A 26,325-nucleotide genomic window follows, 5' to 3' on the forward strand; every position below is an offset into this window, starting at 1 on the left:
TCTGATAAATGTGTGCATTTGACTAATAAAATTTGATTTAATTTGTTGTTGCTTGAGTGTTTTGGTCAGTTTAGCACAGAAAATGCCACCCTCGTCAACCTGTCACCTAATCATGCCTAATGACCTCATTGGCTGTAAGAGAAAACATAACACCTGGTTGTTTTTAAATTACTTATTTTGAAATTGTTTGCCAGAATTAACAATGTTATGAATATTTGTCGAAACTGCGTTACCCACTCCAGTCAACAGATGGCGATGTGAGTCTTTCATGTGGTGCTTCTTGCGTGACGTATAATCTAGTGGACGGGACTGGACGCTTCTTCAATGACCAACAAGGCTACTTATTCAACCATTTCGGTAGCTTGCTAGTCAACATAAAATCGAATCATTGAAGCTCTTTAGACCATTCTTGTGTATATTCATCAGTGTTTAAAAGACAATTATGTGTACGTATTAACGTAACATTAATTTGCGTGTAAAATTGACCAATTTGTCAAAAAAAGGTATACCAGCTAACTAGCTAACTAGCTAACATCCCCGACCATGAGTTCACTAAGCTACTCCCCCCGTGCTAAAGAACAGAAGGTCTGCTGGATGGAGAAAGAAGCTCTGGGTCTTAACATTGTCGTAAAAGAAAAGGAGGATATTACAGTGAAAGAAGAGGAGGATATTACAGTGAAAGAAGAGGAGGATATTACAGTAAAAGAAGAGGAAGAAGCTTTCAGAGTGAAAAGGGAAGAAGAAGAAGAGGCTATCACATTGAAAGAAGAAACTTATGTTACAGTGAAAGACGAGAACGAACCTTTTGGAGTGAAAGAGGAAGAGGGGATAGAGGCTGTCACAGTGAAAGAGGAAGAGGGGATAGAGGCTGTCACAGTGAAAGAGGAAGAGGGGATAGAGGCTGTCACAGTGAAAGAGGAAGAGGGGATAGAGGCTGTCACAGTGAAAGAGGAAGAGGGGATAGAGGCTGTCACAGTGGAAGAGGAAGAGGGGATAGAGGCTGTCACAGTGAAAGAGGAAGAGGGGATAGAGGCTGTCACAGTGAAAGAGGAAGAGGGGATAGAGGCTGTCACAGTGGTAGAAGATTTTAGAATAAAAAAGGAGGAAGAGGATGTTACAGTCCAAGAAGTGAACGAGCCTTTTGGGGTGAAAAGGGAAGAGGGGGTAGAGGCTGACACAATGGAAGAGGAGGTGGTAGACGCTTTCAGAATTAAAAAGGAGGAAGAGGAGGCTATCACATTGAAAGAAGAAGAGGATGTTATTACAGTGAAAGAAGAGAAAGAACCCTTTGGAGTAAAAGAGGAAGAGGAGGCTATCACATTAAATGAAAATGAGGATGTTCTAATGGAAGAAGAGGAAGAACCTGTTGGAGTGGAAGAGAAGGTTATCTCAAACGAGGAAGACGTTTTGGGAGTAAAAGAAGACGGGGATGAGGAGGACGAGCCTGAAGATCCGAATAACACCAGTGAGTACCGTCTTAAAATAGGGGCACAAGCTATACAGTTATTGACCTAATGTGGGGTTTTAAAGGGGCATTCTACTGAAGTTACTACACATTAATATGTTATTCAGTACTGTAGGAATTGTTGAAGGAGCTCTCTGTGATTGTTCCATACATTTTGGGGATTTTTTAAAGTAATGACATATATGCCTTGCTCGAACTTAGACCCCTTTATTCATTATTTCATTTATTAATAAGATTGGGTCTCTGGCATACCATAGCGAATGCGTTGGATTACTAACGACCAAATCTGTATCCGTATAGCAGCACGTATTCCATGTCAAAATTAATTTCCCATAGTCAGTATGCAATGTTTATTTTAAAGGTAGTCCCGTACGTCACGAGCGGAGCCCAGGAAATAATTCAAATCAAATGTATTTATATAGCCCTTCGTACGTCACCGAGCGGAGCCCAGGAAATAATTCAAATCAAATGTATTTATATAGCCTTTCGTACATCAGCTGATATCTCAACGTGCTGTACTACATCCAATTGTTAGATGCGACCACCTCCCCGTGGTCTACGTTTGGGCTAATAAAGCCATATCCATTGATTCTTGGAGACTATAATTTATTAATGCCCAATACATTTAGTTCAGCTGTCGGACCCCGTCTGAGGGGTATATTACGTAGCGAGATAGAGTTAGCGAGCTAACTTTGGTCCATTTTGAATTTAACTCATTGAATTGTTTTGCCCTTTGATTGTTAGTGTCTATGGGTTATTGTGTGTAGATTGATGAGGACAATAAATAATTTCATCAATTTTAGAATGAGTCTGTAACGTAACAAAATGTGGGAAAAATGGAAGGGGTCTGAATACTTTCCGAATGCGCTGTAGTCTGGAAATAAGACAGTATTTAGTTATATTTTCTGAGGTTTATAGACAAAAGCACTGGTTGTCCCTGCTGTTTGGCATAGTTTATAGCCAAGCACACTGGTTGTCCCTTCTGTTGGCATAGTTTATAGCCAAGCACACTGGTTGTCCCTTCTGTTTGGCATAGTTTATAGCCTATCACACTGGTTGTCCCTGCTGTTGGCATAGTTTATAGCAGGGCACACTGGTTGTCCCTTCTGTTTAGCATAGTTTCTAGCCTAGCACACTGGTTGTCCCTTCTGTTGGCATAGTTTATAGCCAAGCACACTGGTTGTCCCTGCTGTTGGCATAGTTTATAGCAGGGCACACTGGTTGTCCCTGCTGTTGGCATAGTTTATAGCCAAGCACACTGGTTGTCCCTTCTGTTTGGCATAGTTTATAGCCAAGCACACTGGTTGTCCCTGCTGTTGGCATAGTTTCTAGCAGGGCACACTGGTTGTCCCTGCTGTTGGCATAGTTTCTAGCAGGGCACACTGGTTGTCCCTTCTGTTGGCATAGTTTATAGCCAAGCACACTGGTTGTCCCTGCTGTTTGGCATAGTTTATAGCCAAGCACACTGGTTGTCCCTGCTGTTGGCATAGTTTATAGCCAAGCACACTGGTTGTCCCTGCTGTTGGCATAGTTTATAGCCAAGCACACTGGTTGTCCCTTCTGTTTGGCATAGTTTATAGCCAAGCACACTGGTTGTCCCTGCTGTTTGGCATAGTTTCTAGCAGGGCACACTGGTTGTCCCTGCTGTTTGGCATAGTTTATAGCCAAGCACACTGGTTGTCCCTGCTGTTGGCATAGTTTATAGCAGGGCACACTGGTTGTCCCTGCTGTTGGCATAGTTTCTAGCAGGGCACACTGGTTGTCCCTGCTGTTGGCATAGTTTATAGCCAAGCACACTGGTTGTCCCTGCTGTTGGCATAGTTTCTAGCAGGGCACACTGGTTGTCCCTGCTGTTGGCATAGTTTATAGCCAAGCACACTGGTTGTCCCTGCTGTTGGCATAGTTTCTAGCAGGGCACACTGGTTGTCCCTGCTGTTGGCATAGTTTCTAGCAGGGCACACTGGTTGTCCCTGCTGTTGGCATAGTTTCTAGCAGGGCACACTGGTTGTCCCTGCTGTTGGCATAGTTTCTAGCCAAGCACACTGGTTGTCCCTTCTGTTTGGCATAGTTTCTAGCCTAGCACACTGGTTGTCCCTTCTGTTGGCATAGTTTATAGCCAAGCATACTGGTTGTCCCTGCTGTTTGCATAGTTTATAGCCTAGCACACTGGTTGTCCCTGCTGTTTGGCATAGTTTATAGCCAAGCATACTGGTTGTCCCTGCTGTTTGCATAGTTTATAGCCTAGCACACTGGTTGTCCCTTCTGTTTGGCATAGTTTATAGCCAAGCATACTGGTTGTCCCTGCTGTTTGCATAGTTTATAGCCTAGCACACTGGTTGTCCCTGCTGTTTGGCATAGTTTATAGCCAAGCACACTGGTTGTCCCTGCTGTTTGCATAGTTTATAGCCTAGCACACTGGTTGTCCCTGCTGTTGGCATAGTTTATAGCCAAGCACACTGGTTGTCCCTGCTGTTGGCATAGTTTATAGCAGGGCACACTGGTTGTCCCTTCTGTTTGGCATAGTTTATAGCCTATCACACTGGTTGTCCCTGCTGTTGGCATAGTTTATAGCAGGGCACACTGGTTGTCCCTTCTGTTTAGCATAGTTTCTAGCCTAGCAAACTGGTTGTCCCTTCTGTTGGCATAGTTTATAGCCAAGCACACTGGTTGTCCCTGCTGTTGGCATAGTTTATAGCAGGGCACACTGGTTGTCCCTGCTGTTGGCATAGTTTATAGCCAAGCACACTGGTTGTCCCTTCTGTTTGGCATAGTTTATAGCCAAGCACACTGGTTGTCCCTGCTGTTGGCATAGTTTCTAGCAGGGCACACTGGTTGTCCCTGCTGTTGGCATAGTTTCTAGCAGGGCACACTGGTTGTCCCTTCTGTTGGCATAGTTTATAGCCAAGCACACTGGTTGTCCCTGCTGTTTGGCATAGTTTATAGCCAAGCACACTGGTTGTCCCTGCTGTTGGCATAGTTTATAGCCAAGCACACTGGTTGTCCCTGCTGTTGGCATAGTTTATAGCCAAGCACACTGGTTGTCCCTGCTGTTGGCATAGTTTATAGCCAAGCACACTGGTTGTCCCTGCTGTTTGGCATAGTTTATAGCCAAGCACACTGGTTGTCCCTGCTGTTGGCATAGTTTATAGCCAAGCACACTGGTTGTCCCTGCTGTTGGCATAGTTTATAGCAGGGCACACTGGTTGTCCCTGCTGTTGGCATAGTTTCTAGCAGGGCACACTGGTTGTCCCTGCTGTTGGCATAGTTTATAGCCAAGCACACTGGTTGTCCCTGCTGTTGGCATAGTTTCTAGCAGGGCACACTGGTTGTCCCTGCTGTTGGCATAGTTTATAGCCAAGCACACTGGTTGTCCCTGCTGTTGGCATAGTTTCTAGCAGGGCACACTGGTTGTCCCTGCTGTTGGCATAGTTTCTAGCAGGGCACACTGGTTGTCCCTGCTGTTGGCATAGTTTCTAGCAGGGCACACTGGTTGTCCCTGCTGTTGGCATGGTTTCTAGCCAAGCACACTGGTTGTCCCTTCTGTTTGGCATAGTTTCTAGCCTAGCACACTGGTTGTCCCTTCTGTTGGCATAGTTTATAGCCAAGCATACTGGTTGTCCCTGCTGTTTGCATAGTTTATAGCCTAGCACACTGGTTGTCCCTGCTGTTTGGCATAGTTTATAGCCAAGCATACTGGTTGTCCCTGCTGTTTGCATAGTTTATAGCCTAGCACACTGGTTGTCCCTTCTGTTTGGCATAGTTTATAGCCAAGCATACTGGTTGTCCCTGCTGTTTGCATAGTTTATAGCCTAGCACACTGGTTGTCCCTGCTGTTTGGCATAGTTTATAGCCAAGCACACTGGTTGTCCCTGCTGTTTGCATAGTTTATAGCCTAGCACACTGGTTGTCCCTGCTGTTGGCATAGTTTCTAGCAGGGCACACTGGTTGTCCCTGCTGTTGGCATAGTTTATAGCCTAGCACACTGGTTGTCCCTGCTGTTTGGCATAGTTTATAGCCAAGCACACTGGTTGTCCCTGCTGTTGGCATAGTTTCTAGCAGGGCACACTGGTTGTCCCTGCTGTTGGCATAGTTTCTAGCAGGGCACACTGGTTGTCCCTGCTGTTTGGCATAGTTTATAGCCAAGCACACTGGTTGTCCCTTCTGTTTGGCATAGTTTATAGCCAAGCACACTGGTTGTCCCTGCTGTTGGCATAGTTTATAGCCAAGCACACTGGTTGTCCCTGCTGTTGGCATAGTTTCTAGCCAAGCACACTGGTTGTCCCTTCTGTTTGGTATAGTTTATAGCCAAGCACACTGGTTGTCCCTGCTGTTGGCATAGTTTATAGCCAAGCACACTGGTTGTCCCTTCTGTTTGTCATAGTTTATAGCAGGGCACACTGGTTGTCCCTTCTGTTTGGCATAGTTTCTAGCCAAGCACACTGGTTGTCCCTGCTGTTTGGCATAGTTTATAGCCAAGCACACTGGTTGTCCCTTCTGTTTGGCATAGTTTCTAGCCAAGCACACTGGTTGTCCCTGCTGTTTGGCATAGTTTATAGCCAAGCACACTGGTTGTCCCTTCTGTTTGGTATAGGTTATAGCCAAGCACACTGGTTGTCCCTTCTGTTTGGCATAGTTTATAGCCAAGCACACTGGTTGTCCCTTCTGTTGGCATAGTTTCTAGCAGGGCACACTGGTTGTCCCTTCTGTTGGCATAGTTTATAGCCAAGCACACTGGTTGTCCCTTCTGTTTGTCATAGTTTATAGCAGGGCACACTGGTTGTCCCTGCTGTTGGCATAGTTTATAGCCAAGCACACTGGTTGTCCCTTCTGTTTGTCATAGTTTATAGCAGGGCACACTGGTTGTCCCTGCTGTTGGCATAGTTTATAGCCAAGCACACTGGTTGTCCCTGCTGTTTGGCATAGTTTATAGCCAAGCACACTGGTTGTCCCTTCTGTTTGGCATAGTTTCTAGCCAAGCACACTGGTTGTCCCTGCTGTTTGGCATAGTTTATAGCCAAGCACACTGGTTGTCCCTTCTGTTTGGTATAGGTTATAGCCAAGCACACTGGTTGTCCCTTCTGTTTGGCATAGTTTATAGCCAAGCACACTGGTTGTCCCTGCTGTTGGCATAGTTTATAGCAGGGCACACTGGTTGTCCCTTCTGTTTGGCATAGTTTATAGCAGGGCACACTGGTTGTCCCTGCTGTTGGCATAGTTTCTAGCAGGGCACACTGGTTGTCCCTGCTGTTTGGCATAGTTTATAGCCAAGCACACTGGTTGTCCTTTCTGTTTGGCATAGTTTCTAGCAGGGCACACTGGTTGTCCCTTCTGTTTGGCATAGTTTCTAGCAGGGCACACTGGTTGTCCCTGCTGTTGGCATAGTTTCTAGCAGGGCACACTGGTTGTCCCTGCTGTTGGCATAGTTTATAGCCAAGCACACTGGTTGTCCCTTCTGTTTGGCATAGTTTCTAGCAGGGCACACTGGTTGTCCCTGCTGTTGGCATAGTTTCTAGCAGGGCACACTGGTTGTCCCTTCTGTTGGCATAGTTTATAGCCAAGCACACTGGTTGTCCCTGCTGTTGGCATAGTTTATAGCAGGGCACACTGGTTGTCCCTGCTGTTGGCATAGTTTCTAGCCAAGCACACTGGTTGTCCCTGCTGTTGGCATAGTTTATAGCAGGGCACACTGGTTGTCCCTGCTGTTTGGCATAGTTTCTAGCAGGGCACACTGGTTGTCCCTGCTGTTGGCATAGTTTCTAGCAGGGCACACTGGTTGTCCCTGCTGTTGGCATAGTTTATAGCCAAGCACACTGGTTGTCCCTGCTGTTGGCATAGTTTCTAGCAGGGCACACTGGTTGTCCCTGCTGTTGGCATAGTTTATAGCCAAGCACACTGGTTGTCCCTGCTGTTTGGCATAGTTTCTAGCAGGGCACACTGGTTGTCCCTGCTGTTGGCATAGTTTCTAGCAGGGCACACTGGTTGTCCCTGCTGTTGGCATAGTTTATAGCCAAGCACACTGGTTGTCCCTGCTGTTGGCATAGTTTCTAGCCAAGCACACTGGTTGTCCCTTCTGTTTGGCATAGTTTATAGCAGGGCACACTGGTTGTCCCTGCTGTTGGCATAGTTTCTAGCCAAGCACACTGGTTGTCCCTGCTGTTTGGCATAGTTTATAGCCAAGCACACTGGTTGTCCCTGCTGTTGGCATAGTTTATAGCCAAGCACACTGGTTGTCCCTGCTGTTGGCATAGTTTATAGCAGGGCACACTGGTTGTTTGTTCTAAACAGAAATGTTTGCTCTGCAGGCTGGCTAACGTGCTTCTCCCTTGCTAGCTTGTTAACACAATCACATCAAACTCTGAAGCTGGAATGACAGCAAACCAGATGCAATTTCGTTGAACTTTTTTTCTATTGAAATTTCTTTAAATGGTTCCATAATAGTGATGATGATGCTTGGTTTCGAGTGGCTCAGAAAAGGTTGCTCTCATCCGGTGATGTTTATTCTCTAAGGCAGGGTGTAGATCGCATTTCAAAATTGCAATATTGTCGGAGAGGCAGATAGTTTATACAAATGTTGCAAACCAAATGTTAGACTAAAAGCATGAAGTGAAAATGTCTAGATATTTTTTTTCCAGTGGAGATTAGTTCATGAATTGCCTGCCTGGGCTGTGGGACAGTGGAGATTAGTTTATGAATTGCCTGCCTGGGCTGTGGGACAGTGGAGATTAGTTTATGAATTGCCTGCCTGGGCTGTGGGACAGTGGAGATTAGTTTATGAATTGCCTGCCTGGGCTGTGGGACAGTGGAGATTAGTTTATGAATTGCCTGGCTGGGCTGTGGGACAGTGGAGATTAGTTTATGAATTGCCTGCCTGGGCTGTGGGACAGTGGAGATTAGTTTATGAATTGCCTGCCTGGGCTGTGGGACAGTGGAGATTAGTTTATGAATTGCCTGCCTGGGCTGTGGGACAGTGGAGATTAGTTTATGAATTGCCTGCCTGGGCTGTGGGACAGTGGAGATTAGTTTATGAATTGCCTGCCTGGGCTGTGGGACAGTGGAGATTAGTTTATGAATTGCCTGCCTGGGCTGTGGGACAGTGGAGATTAGTTTATGAATTGCCTGCCTGGGCTGTGGGACAGTGGATGAATAGAATGGAAAGATATCAACAGTCAAAAAGATATCAAAATGAACAGACTAGGTCTATACTGCTCCTACATGGTGTAACAATACATCATGTAGATGTATATAATGAACAGACTAGGTCTATACTGCTCCTACATGGTGTCATCATGTAGATGTATATAATGAACAGACTAGGTCTATACTGCTCCCACATGGTGTAACAATACATCATGTAGATGTATATAATGAACAGACTAGGTCTATACTGCTCCTGTATGGTGTAACAATACATCATGTAGATGTATATAATGAACAGACTATGTCTATACTGCTCCTACATGGTGTAACAATACATCATGTAGATGTATATAATGAACAGACTAGGTCTATACTGCTCCTGTATGGTGTAACAATACATCATGTAGATGTGTATAATGAACAGACTAGGTCTATACTGCTCCTGTATGGTGTAACAATACATCATGTAGATGTATATAATGAACAGACTAGGTCTATACTGCTCCTACATGGTGTAACAATACATCATGTAGATGTATATAATGAACAGACTAGGTCTATACTGCTCCTACATGGTGTAACAATACATCATGTATATAATGAACAGACTAGGTCTATACTGCTCCTGCATGGTGTAACAATACATCATGTAGATGTATATAATGAACAGACTAAGTCTATACTGCTCCTACATGGTGTAACAATACATCATGTATATAATGAACAGACTAGGTCTATACTGCTCCTACATGGTGTAACAATACATCATGTAGATGTATATAATGAACAGACTAGGTCTATACTGCTCCTACATGGTGTCATCATGTAGATGTATATAATGAACAGACTAGGTCTATACTGCTCCTACATGGTGTAACAATACATCATGTATATAATGAACAGACTAGGTCTATACTGCTCCTACATGGTGTAACAATACATCATGTATATAATGAACAGACTAGGTCTATACTGCTCCTACATGGTGTAACAATACATCATGTATATAATGAACAGACTAGGTCTATACTGCTCCTACATGGTGTAACAATACATCATGTAGATGTATATAATGAACAGACTAGGTCTATACTGCTCCTACATGGTGTAACAATACATCATGTAGATGTATATAATGAACAGACTAGGTCTATACTGCTCCTACATGGTGTAACAATACATCATGTAGATGTATATAATGAACAGACTAGGTCTATACTGCTCCTACATGGTGTAACAATACATCATGTATATAATGAACAGACTAGGTCTATACTGCTCCTACATGGTGTAACAATACATCATGTATATGTATATAATGAACAGACTAGGTCTATACTGCTCCTACATGGTGTAACAATACATAATGTATATAATGAACAGACTAGGTCTATACTGCTCCTGCATGGTGTAACAATACATAATGTATATAATGAACAGACTAAGTCTATACTGCTCCTACATGGTGTAACAATACATCATGTATATAATGAACAGACTAGGTCTATACTGCTCCTACATGGTGTAACAATACATCATGTATATAATGAACAGACTAGGTCTATACTGCTCCTGTATGGTGTAACAATACATCATGTAGATGTATATAATGAACAGACTAGGTCTATACTGCTCCTACATGGTGTAACAATACATCATGTATATGTATATAATGAACAGACTAGGTCTATACTGCTCCTACATGGTGTAACAATACATCATGTAGATGTATATAATGAACAGACTAGGGCTATACTGCTCCTACATGGTGTAACAATACATCATGTAGATAATGAACAGACTAGGTCTATACTGCTCCTACATGGTGTAACAATACATCATGTAGATGTATATAATGAACAGACTAGGTCTATACTGCTCCTACATGGTGTAACAATACATCATGTAGATGTATATAATGAACAGACTAGGTCTATACTGCTCCTGTATGGTGTAACAATAGATCATGTATATAATGAACAGACTAGGTCTATACTGCTCCTGTATGGTGTAACAATACATCATGTAGATGTATATAATGAACAGACTAGGTCTATACTGCTCCTGTATGGTGTAACAATACATCATGTATATAATGAACAGACTAGGTCTATACTGCTCCTGTATGGTGTAACAATACATCATGTAGATGTATATAATGAACAGACTAGGTCTATACTGCTCCTACATGGTGTAACAATACATCATGTATATAATGAACAGACTAGGTCTATACTGCTCCTACATGGTGTAACAATACATCATGTATATAATGAACAGACTAGGTCTATACTGCTCCTACATGGTGTAACAATACATCATGTAGATGTATATAATGAACAGACTAGGTCTATACTGCTCCTGCATGGTGTAACAATACATCATGTATATAATGAACAGACTAGGTCTATACTGCTCCTACATGGTGTAACAATACATCATGTAGATGTATATAATGAACAGACTAGGTCTATACTGCTCCTACATGGTGTAACAATACATCATGTATATAATGAACAGACTAGGTCTATACTGCTCCTACATGGTGTAACAATAAATCATGTAGATGTATATAATGAACAGACTAGGTCTATACTGCTCCTGCATGGTGTAACAATACATCATGTATATAATGAACAGACTAGGTCTATACTGCTCCTACATGGTGTAACAATACATCATGTATATAATGAACAGACTAGGTCTATACTGCTCCTGTATGGTGTAACAATACATCATGTAGATGTATATAATGAACAGACTAGGTCTATACTGCTCCTACATGGTGTAACAATACATCATGTATATAATGAACAGACTAGGTCTATACTGCTCCTACATGGTGTAACAATACATCATGTATATAATGAACAGACTAGGTCTATACTGCTCCTACATGGTGTAACAATACATCATGTATATAATGAACAGACTAGGTCTATACTGCTCCTACATGGTGTAACAATACATCATGTAGATGTATATAATGAACAGACTAGGTCTATACTGCTCCTACATGGTGTAACAATACATCATGTATATAATGAACAGACTAGGTCTATACTGCTCCTACATGGTGTAACAATACATCATGTATATAATGAACAGACTAGGTCTATACTGCTCCTACATGGTGTAACAATACATCATGTATATAATGAACAGACTAGGTCTATACTGCTCCTACATGGTGTAACAATACATCATGTAGATGTATATAATGAACAGACTAGGTCTATACTGCTCCTGCATGGTGTAACAATACATCATGTATATAATGAACAGACTAGGTCTATACTGCTCCTACATGGTGTAACAATACATCATGTAGATGTATATAATGAACAGACTAGGTCTATACTGCTCCTACATGGTGTAACAATACATCATGTATATAATGAACAGACTAGGTCTATACTGCTCCTACATGGTGTAACAATACATCATGTATATAATGAACAGACTAGGTCTATACTGCTCCTACATGGTGTAACAATACATCATGTAGATGTATATAATGAACAGACTAGGTCTATACTGCTCCTACATGGTGTAACAATACATCATGTATATAATGAACAGACTAGGTCTATACTGCTCCTACATGGTGTAACAATGCATCATGTATATAATGAACAGACTAGGTCTATACTGCTCCTACATGGTGTAACAATACATCATGTATAAAATGAACAGACTAGGTCTATACTGCTCCTACATGGTGTAACAATACATCATGTATATAATGAACAGACTAGGTCTATACTGCTCCTACATGGTGTAACAATAAATCATGTAGATGTATATAATGAACAGACTAGGTCTATACTGCTCCTGCATGGTGTAACAATACATCATGTATATAATGAACAGACTAGGTCTATACTGCTCCTACATGGTGTAACAATACATCATGTATATAATGAACAGGCTAGGTCTATACTGCTCCTACATGGTGTAACAATACATCATGTAGATGTATATAATGAACAGACTAGGTCTATACTGCTCCTACATGGTGTAACAATACATCATGTATATAATGAACAGACTAGGTCTATACTGCTCCTACATGGTGTAACAATACATCATGTATATAATGAACAGACTAGGTCTATACTGCTCCTACATGGTGTAACAATACATCATGTATAAAATGAACAGACTAGGTCTATACTGCTCCTACATGGTGTAACAATACATCATGTATATAATGAACAGACTAGGTCTATACTGCTCCTACATGGTGTAACAATAAATCATGTAGATGTATATAATGAACAGACTAGGTCTATACTGCTCCTGCATGGTGTAACAATACATCATGTATATAATGAACAGACTAGGTCTATACTGCTCCTACATGGTGTAACAATACATCATGTAGATGTATATAATGAACAGACTAGGTCTATACTGCTCCTACATGGTGTAACAATACATCATGTATATAATGAACAGACTAGGTATATACTGCTCCTACATGGTGTAACAATACATCATGTATATAATGAACAGACTAGGTCTATACTGCTCCTACATGGTGTAACAATACATCATGTATATAATGAACAGACTAGGTCTATACTGCTCCTACATGGTGTAACAATGCATCATGTATATAATGAACAGACTAGGTCTATACTGCTCCTGTATGGTGTAACAATACATCATGTAGATGTATATAATGAACAGACTAGGTCTATACTGCTCCTACATGGTGTAACAATACATCATGTAGATGTATATAATGAACAGACTAGGTCTATACTGCTCCTACATGGTGTAACAATACATCATGTATATAATGAACAGACTAGGTCTATACTGCTCCTACATGGTGTAACAATACATCATGTATATAATGAACAGACTAGGTCTATACTGCTCCTACATGGTGTAACAATACATCATGTAGATGTATATAATGAACAGACTAGGTCTATACTGCTCCTACATGGTGTAACAATACATCATGTAGATGTATATAATGAACAGACTAGGTCTATACTGCTCCTACATGGTGTAACAATACATCATGTAGATGTATATAATGAACAGACTAGGGCTATACTGCTCCTACATGGTGTAACAATACATCATGTAGATGTATATAATGAACAGACTAGGTCTATACTGCTCCTACATGGTGTAACAATACATCATGTAGATGTATATAATGAACAGACTAGGTCTATACTGCTCCTACATGGTGTAACAATACATCATGTATATAATGAACAGACTAGGTCTATACTGCTCCTACATGGTGTAACAATACATCATGTAGATGTATATAATGAACAGACTAGGTCTATACTGCTCCTGCATGGTGTAACAATACATCATGTATATAATGAACAGACTAGGTCTATACTGCTCCTACATGGTGTAACAATACATCATGTAGATGTATATAATGAACAGACTAGGTCTATACTGCTCCTACATGGTGTAACAATACATCATGTATATAATGAACAGACTAGGTCTATACTGCTCCTACAGGGTGTAACAATACATCATGTATATAATGAACAGACTAGGTCTATACTGCTCCTACATGGTGTAACAATACATCATGTATATAATGAACAGACTAGGTCTATACTGCTCCTACATGGTGTAACAATACATCATGTATATAATGAACAGACTAGGTCTATACTGCTCCTACATGGTGTAACAATACATCATGTATATAATGAACAGACTAGGTCTATACTGCTCCTACATGGTGTAACAATAAATCATGTAGATGTATATAATGAACAGACTAGGTCTATACTGCTCCTGCATGGTGTAACAATACATCATGTATATAATGAACAGACTAGGTCTATACTGCTCCTACATGGTGTAACAATACATCATGTATATAATGAACAGACTAGGTCTATACTGCTCCTACATGGTGTAACAATACATCATGTATATAATGAACAGACTAGGTCTATACTGCTCCTACATGGTGTAACAATGCATCATGTATATAATGAACAGACTAGGTCTATACTGCTCCTGTATGGTGTAACAATACATCATGTAGATGTATATAATGAACAGACTAGGTCTATACTGCTCCTACATGGTGTAACAATACATCATGTAGATGTATATAATGAACAGACTAGGTCTATACTGCTCCTACATGGTGTAACAATACATCATGTATATAATGAACAAACTAGGTCTATACTGCTCCTACATGGTGTAACAATACATCATGTAGATGTATATAATGAACAGACTAGGTCTATACTGCTCCTACATGGTGTAACAATACATCATGTATATAATGAACAGACTAGGTCTATACTGCTCCTACATGGTGTAACAATAAATCATGTAGATGTATATAATGAACAGACTAGGTCTATACTGCTCCTACATGGTGTAACAATAAATCATGTAGATGTATATAATGAACAGACTAGGTCTATACTGCTCCTGCATGGTGTAACAATACAACATGTATATAATGAACAGACTAGGTCTATACTGCTCCTACATGGTGTAACAATACATCATGTATATAATGAACAGACTAGGTATATACTGCTCCTACATGGTTGTAACAATACATCATGTATATAATGAACAGACTAGGTCTATACTGCTCCTACATGGTGTAACAATACATCATGTATATAATGAACAGACTAGGTCTATACTGCTCCTACATGGTGTAACAATACATCATGTATATAATGAACAGACTAGGTCTATACTGCTCCTACATGGTGTAACAATACATCATGTATATAATGAACAGACTAGGTCTATACTGCTCCTACATGGTGTAACAATACATCATGTATATAATGAACAGACTAGGTCTATACTGCTCCTACATGGTGTAACAATACATCATGTAGATGTATATAATGAACAGACTAGGTCTATACTGCTTCTACATGGTGTAACAATACATCATGTAGATGTATATAATGAACAGACTAGGTCTATACTGCTCCTACATGGTGTAACAATACATCATGTATATAATGAACAGACTAGGTCTATACTGCTCCTACATGGTGTAACAATACATCATGTATATAATGAACAGACTAGGTCTATACTGCTCCTACATGGTGTAACAATACATCATGTATATAATGAACAGACTAGGTCTATACTGCTCCTACATGGTGTAACAATACATCATGTATATAATGAACAGACTAGGTCTATACTGCTCCTACATGGTGTAACAATACATCATGTAGATGTATATAATGAACAGACTAGGTCTATACTGCTCCTGCATGGTGTAACAATACATCATGTATATAATGAACAGACTAGGTCTATACTGCTCCTACATGGTGTAACAATACATCATGTAGATGTATATAATGAACAGACTAGGTCTATACTGCTCCTACATGGTGTAACAATACATCATGTATATAATGAACAGACTAGGTCTATACTGCTCCTACATGGTGTAACAATACATCATGTATATAATGAACAGACTAGGTCTATACTGCTCCTACATGGTGTAACAATACATCATGTAGATGTATATAATGAACAGACTAGGTCTATACTGCTCCTACATGGTGTAACAATACATCATGTATATAATGAACAGACTAGGTCTATACTGCTCCTACATGGTGTAACAATGCATCATGTATATAATGAACAGACTAGGTCTATACTGCTCCTGCATGGTGTAACAATACATCATGTATATAATGAACAGACTAGGTCTATACTGCTCCTACAGGGTGTAACAATACATCATGTAGATGTATATAATGAACAGACTAGGTCTATACTGCTCCTACAGGGTGTAACAATAAATCATGTAGATGTATATAATGAACAGACTAGGTCTACACTGCTCCTACAGGGTGTAACAATACATCATGTAGATGTATATAATGAACAGACTAGGTCTATACTGCTCCTACGTGGTGTAACAATACATCATGTATATAATGAACAGACTAGGTCTATACTGCTCCTACAGGGTGTAACAATACATCATGTAGATGTATATAATGAACAGACTAGGTCTATACTGCTCCTACATGGTGTAACAATACATCATGTATATAATGAACAGACTAGGTCTATACTGCTCCTACATGGTGTAACAATACATCATGTATATAATGAACAGACTAGGTCTACACTGCTCCTACATGGTGTAACAATACATCATGTAGATGTATATAATGAACAGACTAGGTCTATACTGCTCCTACATGGTGTAACAATACATCATGTAGATGTATATAATGAACAGACTAGGTCTATACTGCTCCTACATGGTGTAACAATACATCATGTATATAATGAACAGACTAGGTCTATACTGCTCCTACATGGTGTAACAATACATCATGTATATAATGAACAGACTAGGTCTATACTGCTCCTGCATGGTGTAACAATACATCATGTATATAATGAACAGACTAGGTCTATACTGCTCCTACATGGTGTAACAATACATCATGTATATAATGAACAGACTAGGTCTATACTGCTCCTACATGGTGTAACAATACATCATGTAGATGTATATAATGAACAGACTAGGTCTATACTGCTCCTGCATGGTGTAACAATACATCATGTATATAATGAACAGACTAGGTCTATACTGCTCCTACATGGTGTAACAATACATCATGTAGATGTATATAATGAACAGACTAGGTCTATACTGCTCCTACATGGTGTAACAATACATCATGTATATAATGAACAGACTAGGTCTATACTGCTCCTACATGGTGTAACAATACATCATGTATATAATGAACAGACTAGGTCTATACTGCTCCTACATGGTGTAACAATACATCATGTAGATGTATATAATGAACAGACTAGGTCTATACTGCTCCTGCATGGTGTAACAATACATCATGTATATAATGAACAGACTAGGTCTATACTGCTCCTACATGGTGTAACAATGCATCATGTATATAATGAACAGACTAGGTCTATACTGCTCCTGTATGGTGTAACAATACATCATGTAGATGTATATAATGAACAGACTAGGTCTATACTGCTCCTACATGGTGTAACAATACATCATGTAGATGTATATAATGAACAGACTAGGTCTATACTGCTCCTACATGGTGTAACAATACATCATGTATATAATGAACAGACTAGGTCTATACTGCTCCTACATGGTGTAACAATACATCATGTAGATGTATATAATGAACAGACTAGGTCTATACTGCTCCTACATGGTGTAACAATACATCATGTAGATGTATATAATGAACAGACTAGGTCTATACTGCTCCTACATGGTGTAACAATACATCATGTATATAATGAACAGACTAGGTCTATACTGCTCCTACATGGTGTAACAATACATCATGTATATAATTAACAGACTAGGTCTATACTGCTCCTACATGGTGTAACAATACATCATGTATATAATGAACAGACTAGGTCTATACTGCTCCTACATGGTGTAACAATACATCATGTAGATGTATATAATGAACAGACTAGGTCTATACTGCTCCTGCATGGTGTAACAATACATCATGTATATAATGAACAGACTAGGTCTATACTGCTCCTACATGGTGTAACAATACATCATGTAGATGTATATAATGAACAGACTAGGTCTATACTGCTCCTACATGGTGTAACAATACATCATGTATATAATGAACAGACTAGGTCTATACTGCTCCTACATGGTGTAACAATACATCATGTATATAATGAACAGACTAGGTCTATACTGCTCCTACATGGTGTAACAATACATCATGTAGATGTATATAATGAACAGACTAGGTCTATACTGCTCCTACATGGTGTAACAATACATCATGTATATAATGAACAGACTAGGTCTATACTGCTCCTACATGGTGTAACAATAAATCATGTAGATGTATATAATGAACAGACTAGGTCTATACTGCTCCTGCATGGTGTAACAATACATCATGTATATAATGAACAGACTAGGTCTATACTGCTCCTACATGGTGTAACAATACATCATGTAGATGTATATAATGAACAGACTAGGTCTATACTGCTCCTACATGGTGTAACAATACATCATGTATATAATGAACAGACTAGGTCTATACTGCTCCTACATGGTGTAACAATACATCATGTATATAATGAACAGACTAGGTCTATACTGCTCCTACATGGTGTAACAATACATCATGTAGATGTATATAATGAACAGACTAGGTCTATACTGCTCCTACATGGTGTAACAATACATCATGTATATAATGAACAGACTAGGTCTATACTGCTCCTACATGGTGTAACAATAAATCATGTAGATGTATATAATGAACAGACTAGGTCTATACTGCTCCTACATGGTGTAACAATACATCATGTATATAATGAACAGACTAGGTCTATACTGCTCCTACATGGTGTAACAATACATCATGTAGATGTATATAATGAACAGACTAGGTCTATACTGCTCCTACATGGTGTAACAATACATCATGTATATAATGAACAGACTAGGTCTATACTGCTCCTACATGGTGTAACAATACATCATGTATATAATGAACAGACTAGGTCTATACTGCTCCTACATGGTGTAACAATACATCATGTAGATGTATATAATGAACAGACTAGGTCTATACTGCTCCTACATGGTGTAACAATACATCATGTAGATGTATATAATGAACAGACTAGGTCTATACTGCTCCTACATGGTGTAACAATACATCATGTAGATGTATATAATGAACAGACTAGGTCTATACTGCTCCTACATGGTGTAACAATACATCATGTATATAATGAACAGACTAGGTCTATACTGCTCCTACATGGTGTAACAATACATCATGTATATAATGAACAGACTAGGTCTATACTGCTCCTACATGGTGTAACAATACATCATGTATATAATGAACAGACTAGGTCTATACTGCTCCTGCATGGTGTAACAATACATCATGTATATAATGAACAGACTAGGTCTATACTGCTCCTACATGGTGTAACAATACATCATGTATATAATGAACAGACTAGGTCTATACTGCTCCTACATGGTGTAACAATACATCATGTATATAATGAACAGACTAGGTCTATACTGCTCCTACATGGTGTAACAATACATCATGTATATAATGAACAGACTTTGTCTATACTGCTCCTACATGGTGTAACAATGCATCATGTATATAATGAACAGACTAGGTCTATACTGCTCCTGTATGGTGTAACAATACATCATGTAGATGTATATAATGAACAGACTAGGTCTATACTGCTCCTACATGGTGTAACAATACATCATGTAGATGTATATAATGAACAGACTAGGTCTATACTGCTCCTACATGGTGTAACAATACATCATGTATATAATGAACAGACTAGGTCTATACTGCTCCTACATGGTGTAACAATACATCATGTAGATGTATATAATGAACAGACTAGGTCTATACTGCTCCTACATGGTGTAACAATACATCATGTAGATGTATATAATGAACAGACTAGGTCTATACTGCTCCTACATGGTGTAACAATACATCATGTATATAATGAACAGACTAGGTCTATACTGCTCCTACATGGTGTAACAATACATCATGTATATAATGAACAGACTAGGTCTATACTGCTCCTACATGGTGTAACAATACATCATGTATATAATGAACAGACTAGGTCTATACTGCTCCTACATGGTGTAACAATACATCATGTAGATGTATATAATGAACAGACTAGGTCTATACTGCTCCTGCATGGTGTAACAATACATCATGTATATAATGAACAGACTAGGTCTATACTGCTCCTACATGGTGTAACAATGCATCATGTAGATGTATATAATGAACAGACTAGGTCTATACTGCTCCTACATGGTGTAACAATACATCATGTATATAATGAACAGACTAGGTCTATACTGCTCCTACATGGTGTAACAATACATCATGTATATAATGAACAGACTAGGTCTATACTGCTCCTACATGGTGTAACAATACATCATGTAGATGTATATAATGAACAGACTAGGTCTATACTGCTCCTACATGGTGTAACAATACATCATGTATATAATGAACAGACTAGGTCTATACTGCTCCTACATGGTGTAACAATAAATCATGTAGATGTATATAATGAACAGACTAGGTCTATACTGCTCCTGCATGGTGTAACAATACATCATGTAGATGTATATAATGAACAGACTAGGTCTATACTGCTCCTGTATGGTGTAACAATACATCATGTAGATGTATATAATGAACAGACTAGGTCTATACTGCTCCTACATGGTGTAACAATACATCATGTAGATGTATATAATGAACAGACTAGGTCTATACTGCTCCTACATGGTGTAACAATACATCATGTATATAATGAACAGACTAGGTCTATACTGCTCCTACATGGTGTAACAATACATCATGTATATAATGAACAGACTAGGTCTATACTGCTCCTACATGGTGTAACAATACATCATGTAGATGTATATAATGAACAGACTAGGTCTATACTGCTCCTACATGGTGTAACAATAAATCATGTAGATGTATATAATGAACAGACTAGGTATATACTGCTCCTACATGGTGTAACAATACATCATGTATATAATGAACAGACTAGGTATATACTGCTCCTACATGGTGTAACAATACATCATGTATATAATGAACAGACTAGGTCTATACTGCTCCTGTATGGTGTAACAATACATCATGTAGATGTATATAATGAACAGACTAGGGCTATACTGCTCCTACATGGTGTAACAATACATCATGTAGATGTATATAATGAACAGACTAGGTCTATACTGCTCCTACATGGTGTAACAATACATCATGTATATAATGAACAGACTAGGTCTATACTGCTCCTACATGGTGTAACAATACATCATGTAGATGTATATAATGAACAGACTAGGTCTATACTGCTCCTACATGGTGTAACAATACATCATGTATATAATGAACAGACTAGGTCTATACTGCTCCTACATGGTGTAACAATGCATCATGTATATAATGAACAGACTAGGTCTATACTGCTCCTACATGGTGTAACAATACATCATGTATATAATGAACAGACTAGGTCTATACTGCTCCTACATGGTGTAACAATACATCATGTATATAATGAACAGACTAGGTCTATACTGCTCCTACATGGTGTAACAATAAATCATGTAGATGTATATAATGAACAGACTAGGTCTATACTGCTCCTACATGGTGTAACAATACATCATGTATATAATGAACAGACTAGGTCTATACTGCTCCTACATGGTGTAACAATAAATCATGTAGATGTATATAATGAACAGACTAGGTCTATACTGCTCCTGCATGGTGTAACAATACATCATGTATATAATGAACAGACTAGGTATATACTGCTCCTACATGGTGTAACAATACATCATGTATATAATGAACAGACTAGGTCTATACTGCTCCTACATGGTGTAACAATACATCATGTATATAATGAACAGACTAGGTCTATACTGCTCCTACATGGTGTAACAATACATCATGTAGATGTATATAATGAACAGACTAGGTCTATACTGCTCCTACATGGTGTAACAATACATCATGTATATAATGAACAGACTAGGTCTATACTGCTCCTACATGGTGTAACAATACATCATGTATATAATGAACAGACTTTGTCTATACTGCTCCTACATGGTGTAACAATGCATCATGTATATAATGAACAGACTAGGTCTATACTGCTCCTGTATGGTGTAACAATACATCATGTAGATGTATATAATGAACAGACTAGGTCTATACTGCTCCTACATGGTGTAACAATACATCATGTAGATGTATATAATGAACAGACTAGGTCTATACTGCTCCTACATGGTGTAACAATACATCATGTATATAATGAACAGACTAGGTCTATACTGCTCCTACATGGTGTAACAATACATCATGTAGATGTATATAATGAACAGACTAGGTCTATACTGCTCCTACATGGTGTAACAATACATCATGTAGATGTATATAATGAACAGACTAGGTCTATACTGCTCCTACATGGTGTAACAATACATCATGTAGATGTATATAATGAACAGACTAGGTCTATACTGCTCCTACATGGTGTAACAATACATCATGTATATAATGAACAGACTAGGTCTATACTGCTCCTACATGGTGTAACAATACATCATGTATATAATGAACAGACTAGGTCTATACTGCTCCTACATGGTGTAACAATACATCATGTAGATGTATATAATGAACAGACTAGGTCTATACTGCTCCTACATGGTGTAACAATACATCATGTATATAATGAACAGACTAGGTCTATACTGCTCCTACATGGTGTAACAATAAATCATGTAGATGTATATAATGAACAGACTAGGTCTATACTGCTCCTGCATGGTGTAACAATACATCATGTATATAATGAACAGACTAGGTCTATACTGCTCCTACATGGTGTAACAATACATCATGTAGATGTATATAATGAACAGACTAGGTCTATACTGCTCCTGCATGGTGTAACAATACATCATGTATATAATGAACAGACTAGGTCTATACTGCTCCTACATGGTGTAACAATACATCATGTAGATGTATATAATGAACAGACTAGGTCTATACTGCTCCTACATGGTGTAACAATACATCATGTATATAATGAACAGACTAGGTCTATACTGCTCCTACAGGGTGTAACAATACATCATGTATATAATGAACAGACTAGGTCTATACTGCTCCTACATGGTGTAACAATACATCATGTATATAATGAACAGACTAGGTCTATACTGCTCCTACATGGTGTAACAATACATCATGTATATAATGAACAGACTAGGTCTACACTGCTCCTACATGGTGTAACAATACATCATGTAGATGTATATAATGAACAGACTAGGTCTATACTGCTCCTACATGGTGTAACAATACATCATGTATATAATGAACAGACTAGGTCTATACTGCTCCTACATGGTGTAACAATACATCATGTAGATGTATATAATGAACAGACTAGGTCTATACTGCTCCTACATGGTGTAACAATACATCATGTATATAATGAACAGACTAGGTCTATACTGCTCCTACATGGTGTAACAATACATCATGTATATAATGAACAGACTAGGTCTATACTGCTCCTACATGGTGTAACAATACATCATGTATATAATGAACAGACTAGGTCTATACTGCTCCTACATGGTGTAACAATACATCATGTATATAATGAACAGACTAGGTCTATACTGCTCCTACATGGTGTAACAATACATCATGTAGATGTATATAATGAACAGACTAGGTCTATACTGCTCCTACATGGTGTAACAATACATCATGTATATAATGAACAGACTAGGTCTATACTGCTCCTACATGGTGTAACAATACATCATGTATATAATGAACAGACTAGGTCTATACTGCTCCTACATGGTGTAACAATACATCATGTATATAATGAACAGACTAGGTCTATACTGCTCCTACATGGTGTAACAATGCATCATGTATATAATGAACAGACTAGGTCTATACTGCTCCTACATGGTGTAACAATACATCATGTATATAATGAACAGACTAGGTCTATACTGCTCCTACATGGTGTAACAATGCATCATGTATATAATGAACAGACTAGGTCTATACTGCTCCTACATGGTGTAACAATACATCATGTATATAATGAACAGACTAGGTCTATACTGCTCCTACATGGTGTAACAATACATCATGTAGATGTATATAATGAACAGACTAGGTCTATACTGCTCCTGTATGGTGTAACAATACATCATGTAGATGTATATAATGAACAGACTAGGTCTATACTGCTCCTACATGGTGTAACAATACATCATGTAGATGTATATAATGAACAGACTAGGTCTATACTGCTCCTGTATGGTGTAACAATACATCATGTAGATGTATATAATGAACAGACTAGGTCTATACTGCTCCTACATGGTGTAACAATACATCATGTAGATGTATATAATGAACAGACTAGGTCTATACTGCTCCTGCATGGTGTAACAATACATCATGTATATAATGAACAGACTAGGTCTATACTGCTCCTACATGGTGTAACAATAAATCATGTAGATGTATATAATGAACAGACTAGGTCTATACTGCTCCTGCATGGTGTAACAATACATCATGTATATAATGAACAGACTAGGTCTATACTGCTCCTGTATGGTGTAACAATACATCATGTAGATGTATATAATGAACAGACTAGGTCTATACTGCTCCTACATGGTGTAACAATACATCATGTAGATGTATATAATGAACAGACTAGGTCTATACTGCTCCTACATGGTGTAACAATACATCATGTATATAATGAACAGACTAGGTCTATACTGCTCCTACATGGTGTAACAATACATCATGTAGATGTATATAATGAACAGACTAGGTCTATACTGCTCCTACATGGTGTAACAATACATCATGTAGATGTATATAATGAACAGACTAGGTCTATACTGCTCCTGTATGGTGTAACAATACATCATGTAGATGTATATAATGAACAGACTAGGTCTATACTGCTCCTACATGGTGTAACAATACATCATGTATATAATGAACAGACTAGGTATATACTGCTCCTACATGGTGTAACAATACATCATGTATATAATGAACAGACTAGGTCTATACTGCTCCTACATGGTGTAACAATACATCATGTAGATGTATATAATGAACAGACTAGGTCTATACTGCTCCTGCATGGTGTAACAATACATCATGTAGATGTATATAATGAACAGACTAGGTCTATACTGCTCCTACATGGTGTAACAATACATCATGTATATAATGAACAGACTAGGTCTATACTGCTCCTACATGGTGTAACAATACATCATGTATATAATGAACAGACTAGGTCTATACTGCTCCTACATGGTGTAACAATACATCATGTATATAATGAACAGACTAGGTCTATACTGCTCCTACATGGTGTAACAATACATCATGTAGATGTATATAATGAACAGACTAGGTCTATACTGCTCCTACATGGTGTAACAATACATCATGTATATAATGAACAGACTAGGTCTATACTGCTCCTACATGGTGTAACAATACATCATGTAGATGTATATAATGAACAGACTAGGTCTATACTGCTCCTACATGGTGTAACAATACATCATGTATATAATGAACAGACTAGGTCTATACTGCTCCTACATGGTGTAACAATACATCATGTATATAATGAACAGACTAGGTCTATACTGCTCCTACATGGTGTAACAATAAATCATGTAGATGTATATAATGAACAGACTAGGTCTATACTGCTCCTGCATGGTGTAACAATAAATCATGTAGATGTATATAATGAACAGACTAGGTCTATACTGCTCCTACATGGTGTAACAATAAATCATGTAGATGTATATAATGAACAGACTAGGTCTATACTGCTCCTACATGGTGTAACAATACATCATGTATATAATGAACAGACTAGGTCTATACTGCTCCTACATGGTGTAACAATACATCATGTAGATGTATATAATGAACAGACTAGGTCTATACTGCTCCTACATGGTGTAACAATACATCATG

The 26,325-nt window shown here is 38.7% G+C and overlaps 1 protein-coding gene across 1 annotated transcript in view; it reads left to right on the forward strand.

Annotated features, from left to right (window-relative positions):
• The first annotated feature begins 934 nt into the window (after positions 1 to 934).
• LOC110487159 (zinc finger protein 572-like) overlaps positions 935 to 26,325 on the forward strand; it is a 41,689-nt gene continuing 16,298 nt past the window's right edge. The window contains exon 1 of the mRNA XM_036942272.1: positions 935 to 1,465. Within this exon, the coding sequence (XP_036798167.1) occupies positions 1,180 to 1,465 (286 nt within the window). The 5' untranslated portion in view covers positions 935 to 1,179. The remainder of the gene's footprint in view (positions 1,466 to 26,325) is intronic.

This window comes from Oncorhynchus mykiss, chromosome 13, assembly GCF_013265735.2.
Source record: "Oncorhynchus mykiss isolate Arlee chromosome 13, USDA_OmykA_1.1, whole genome shotgun sequence".
Lineage (NCBI taxonomy): Eukaryota > Metazoa > Chordata > Actinopteri > Salmoniformes > Salmonidae > Oncorhynchus > Oncorhynchus mykiss.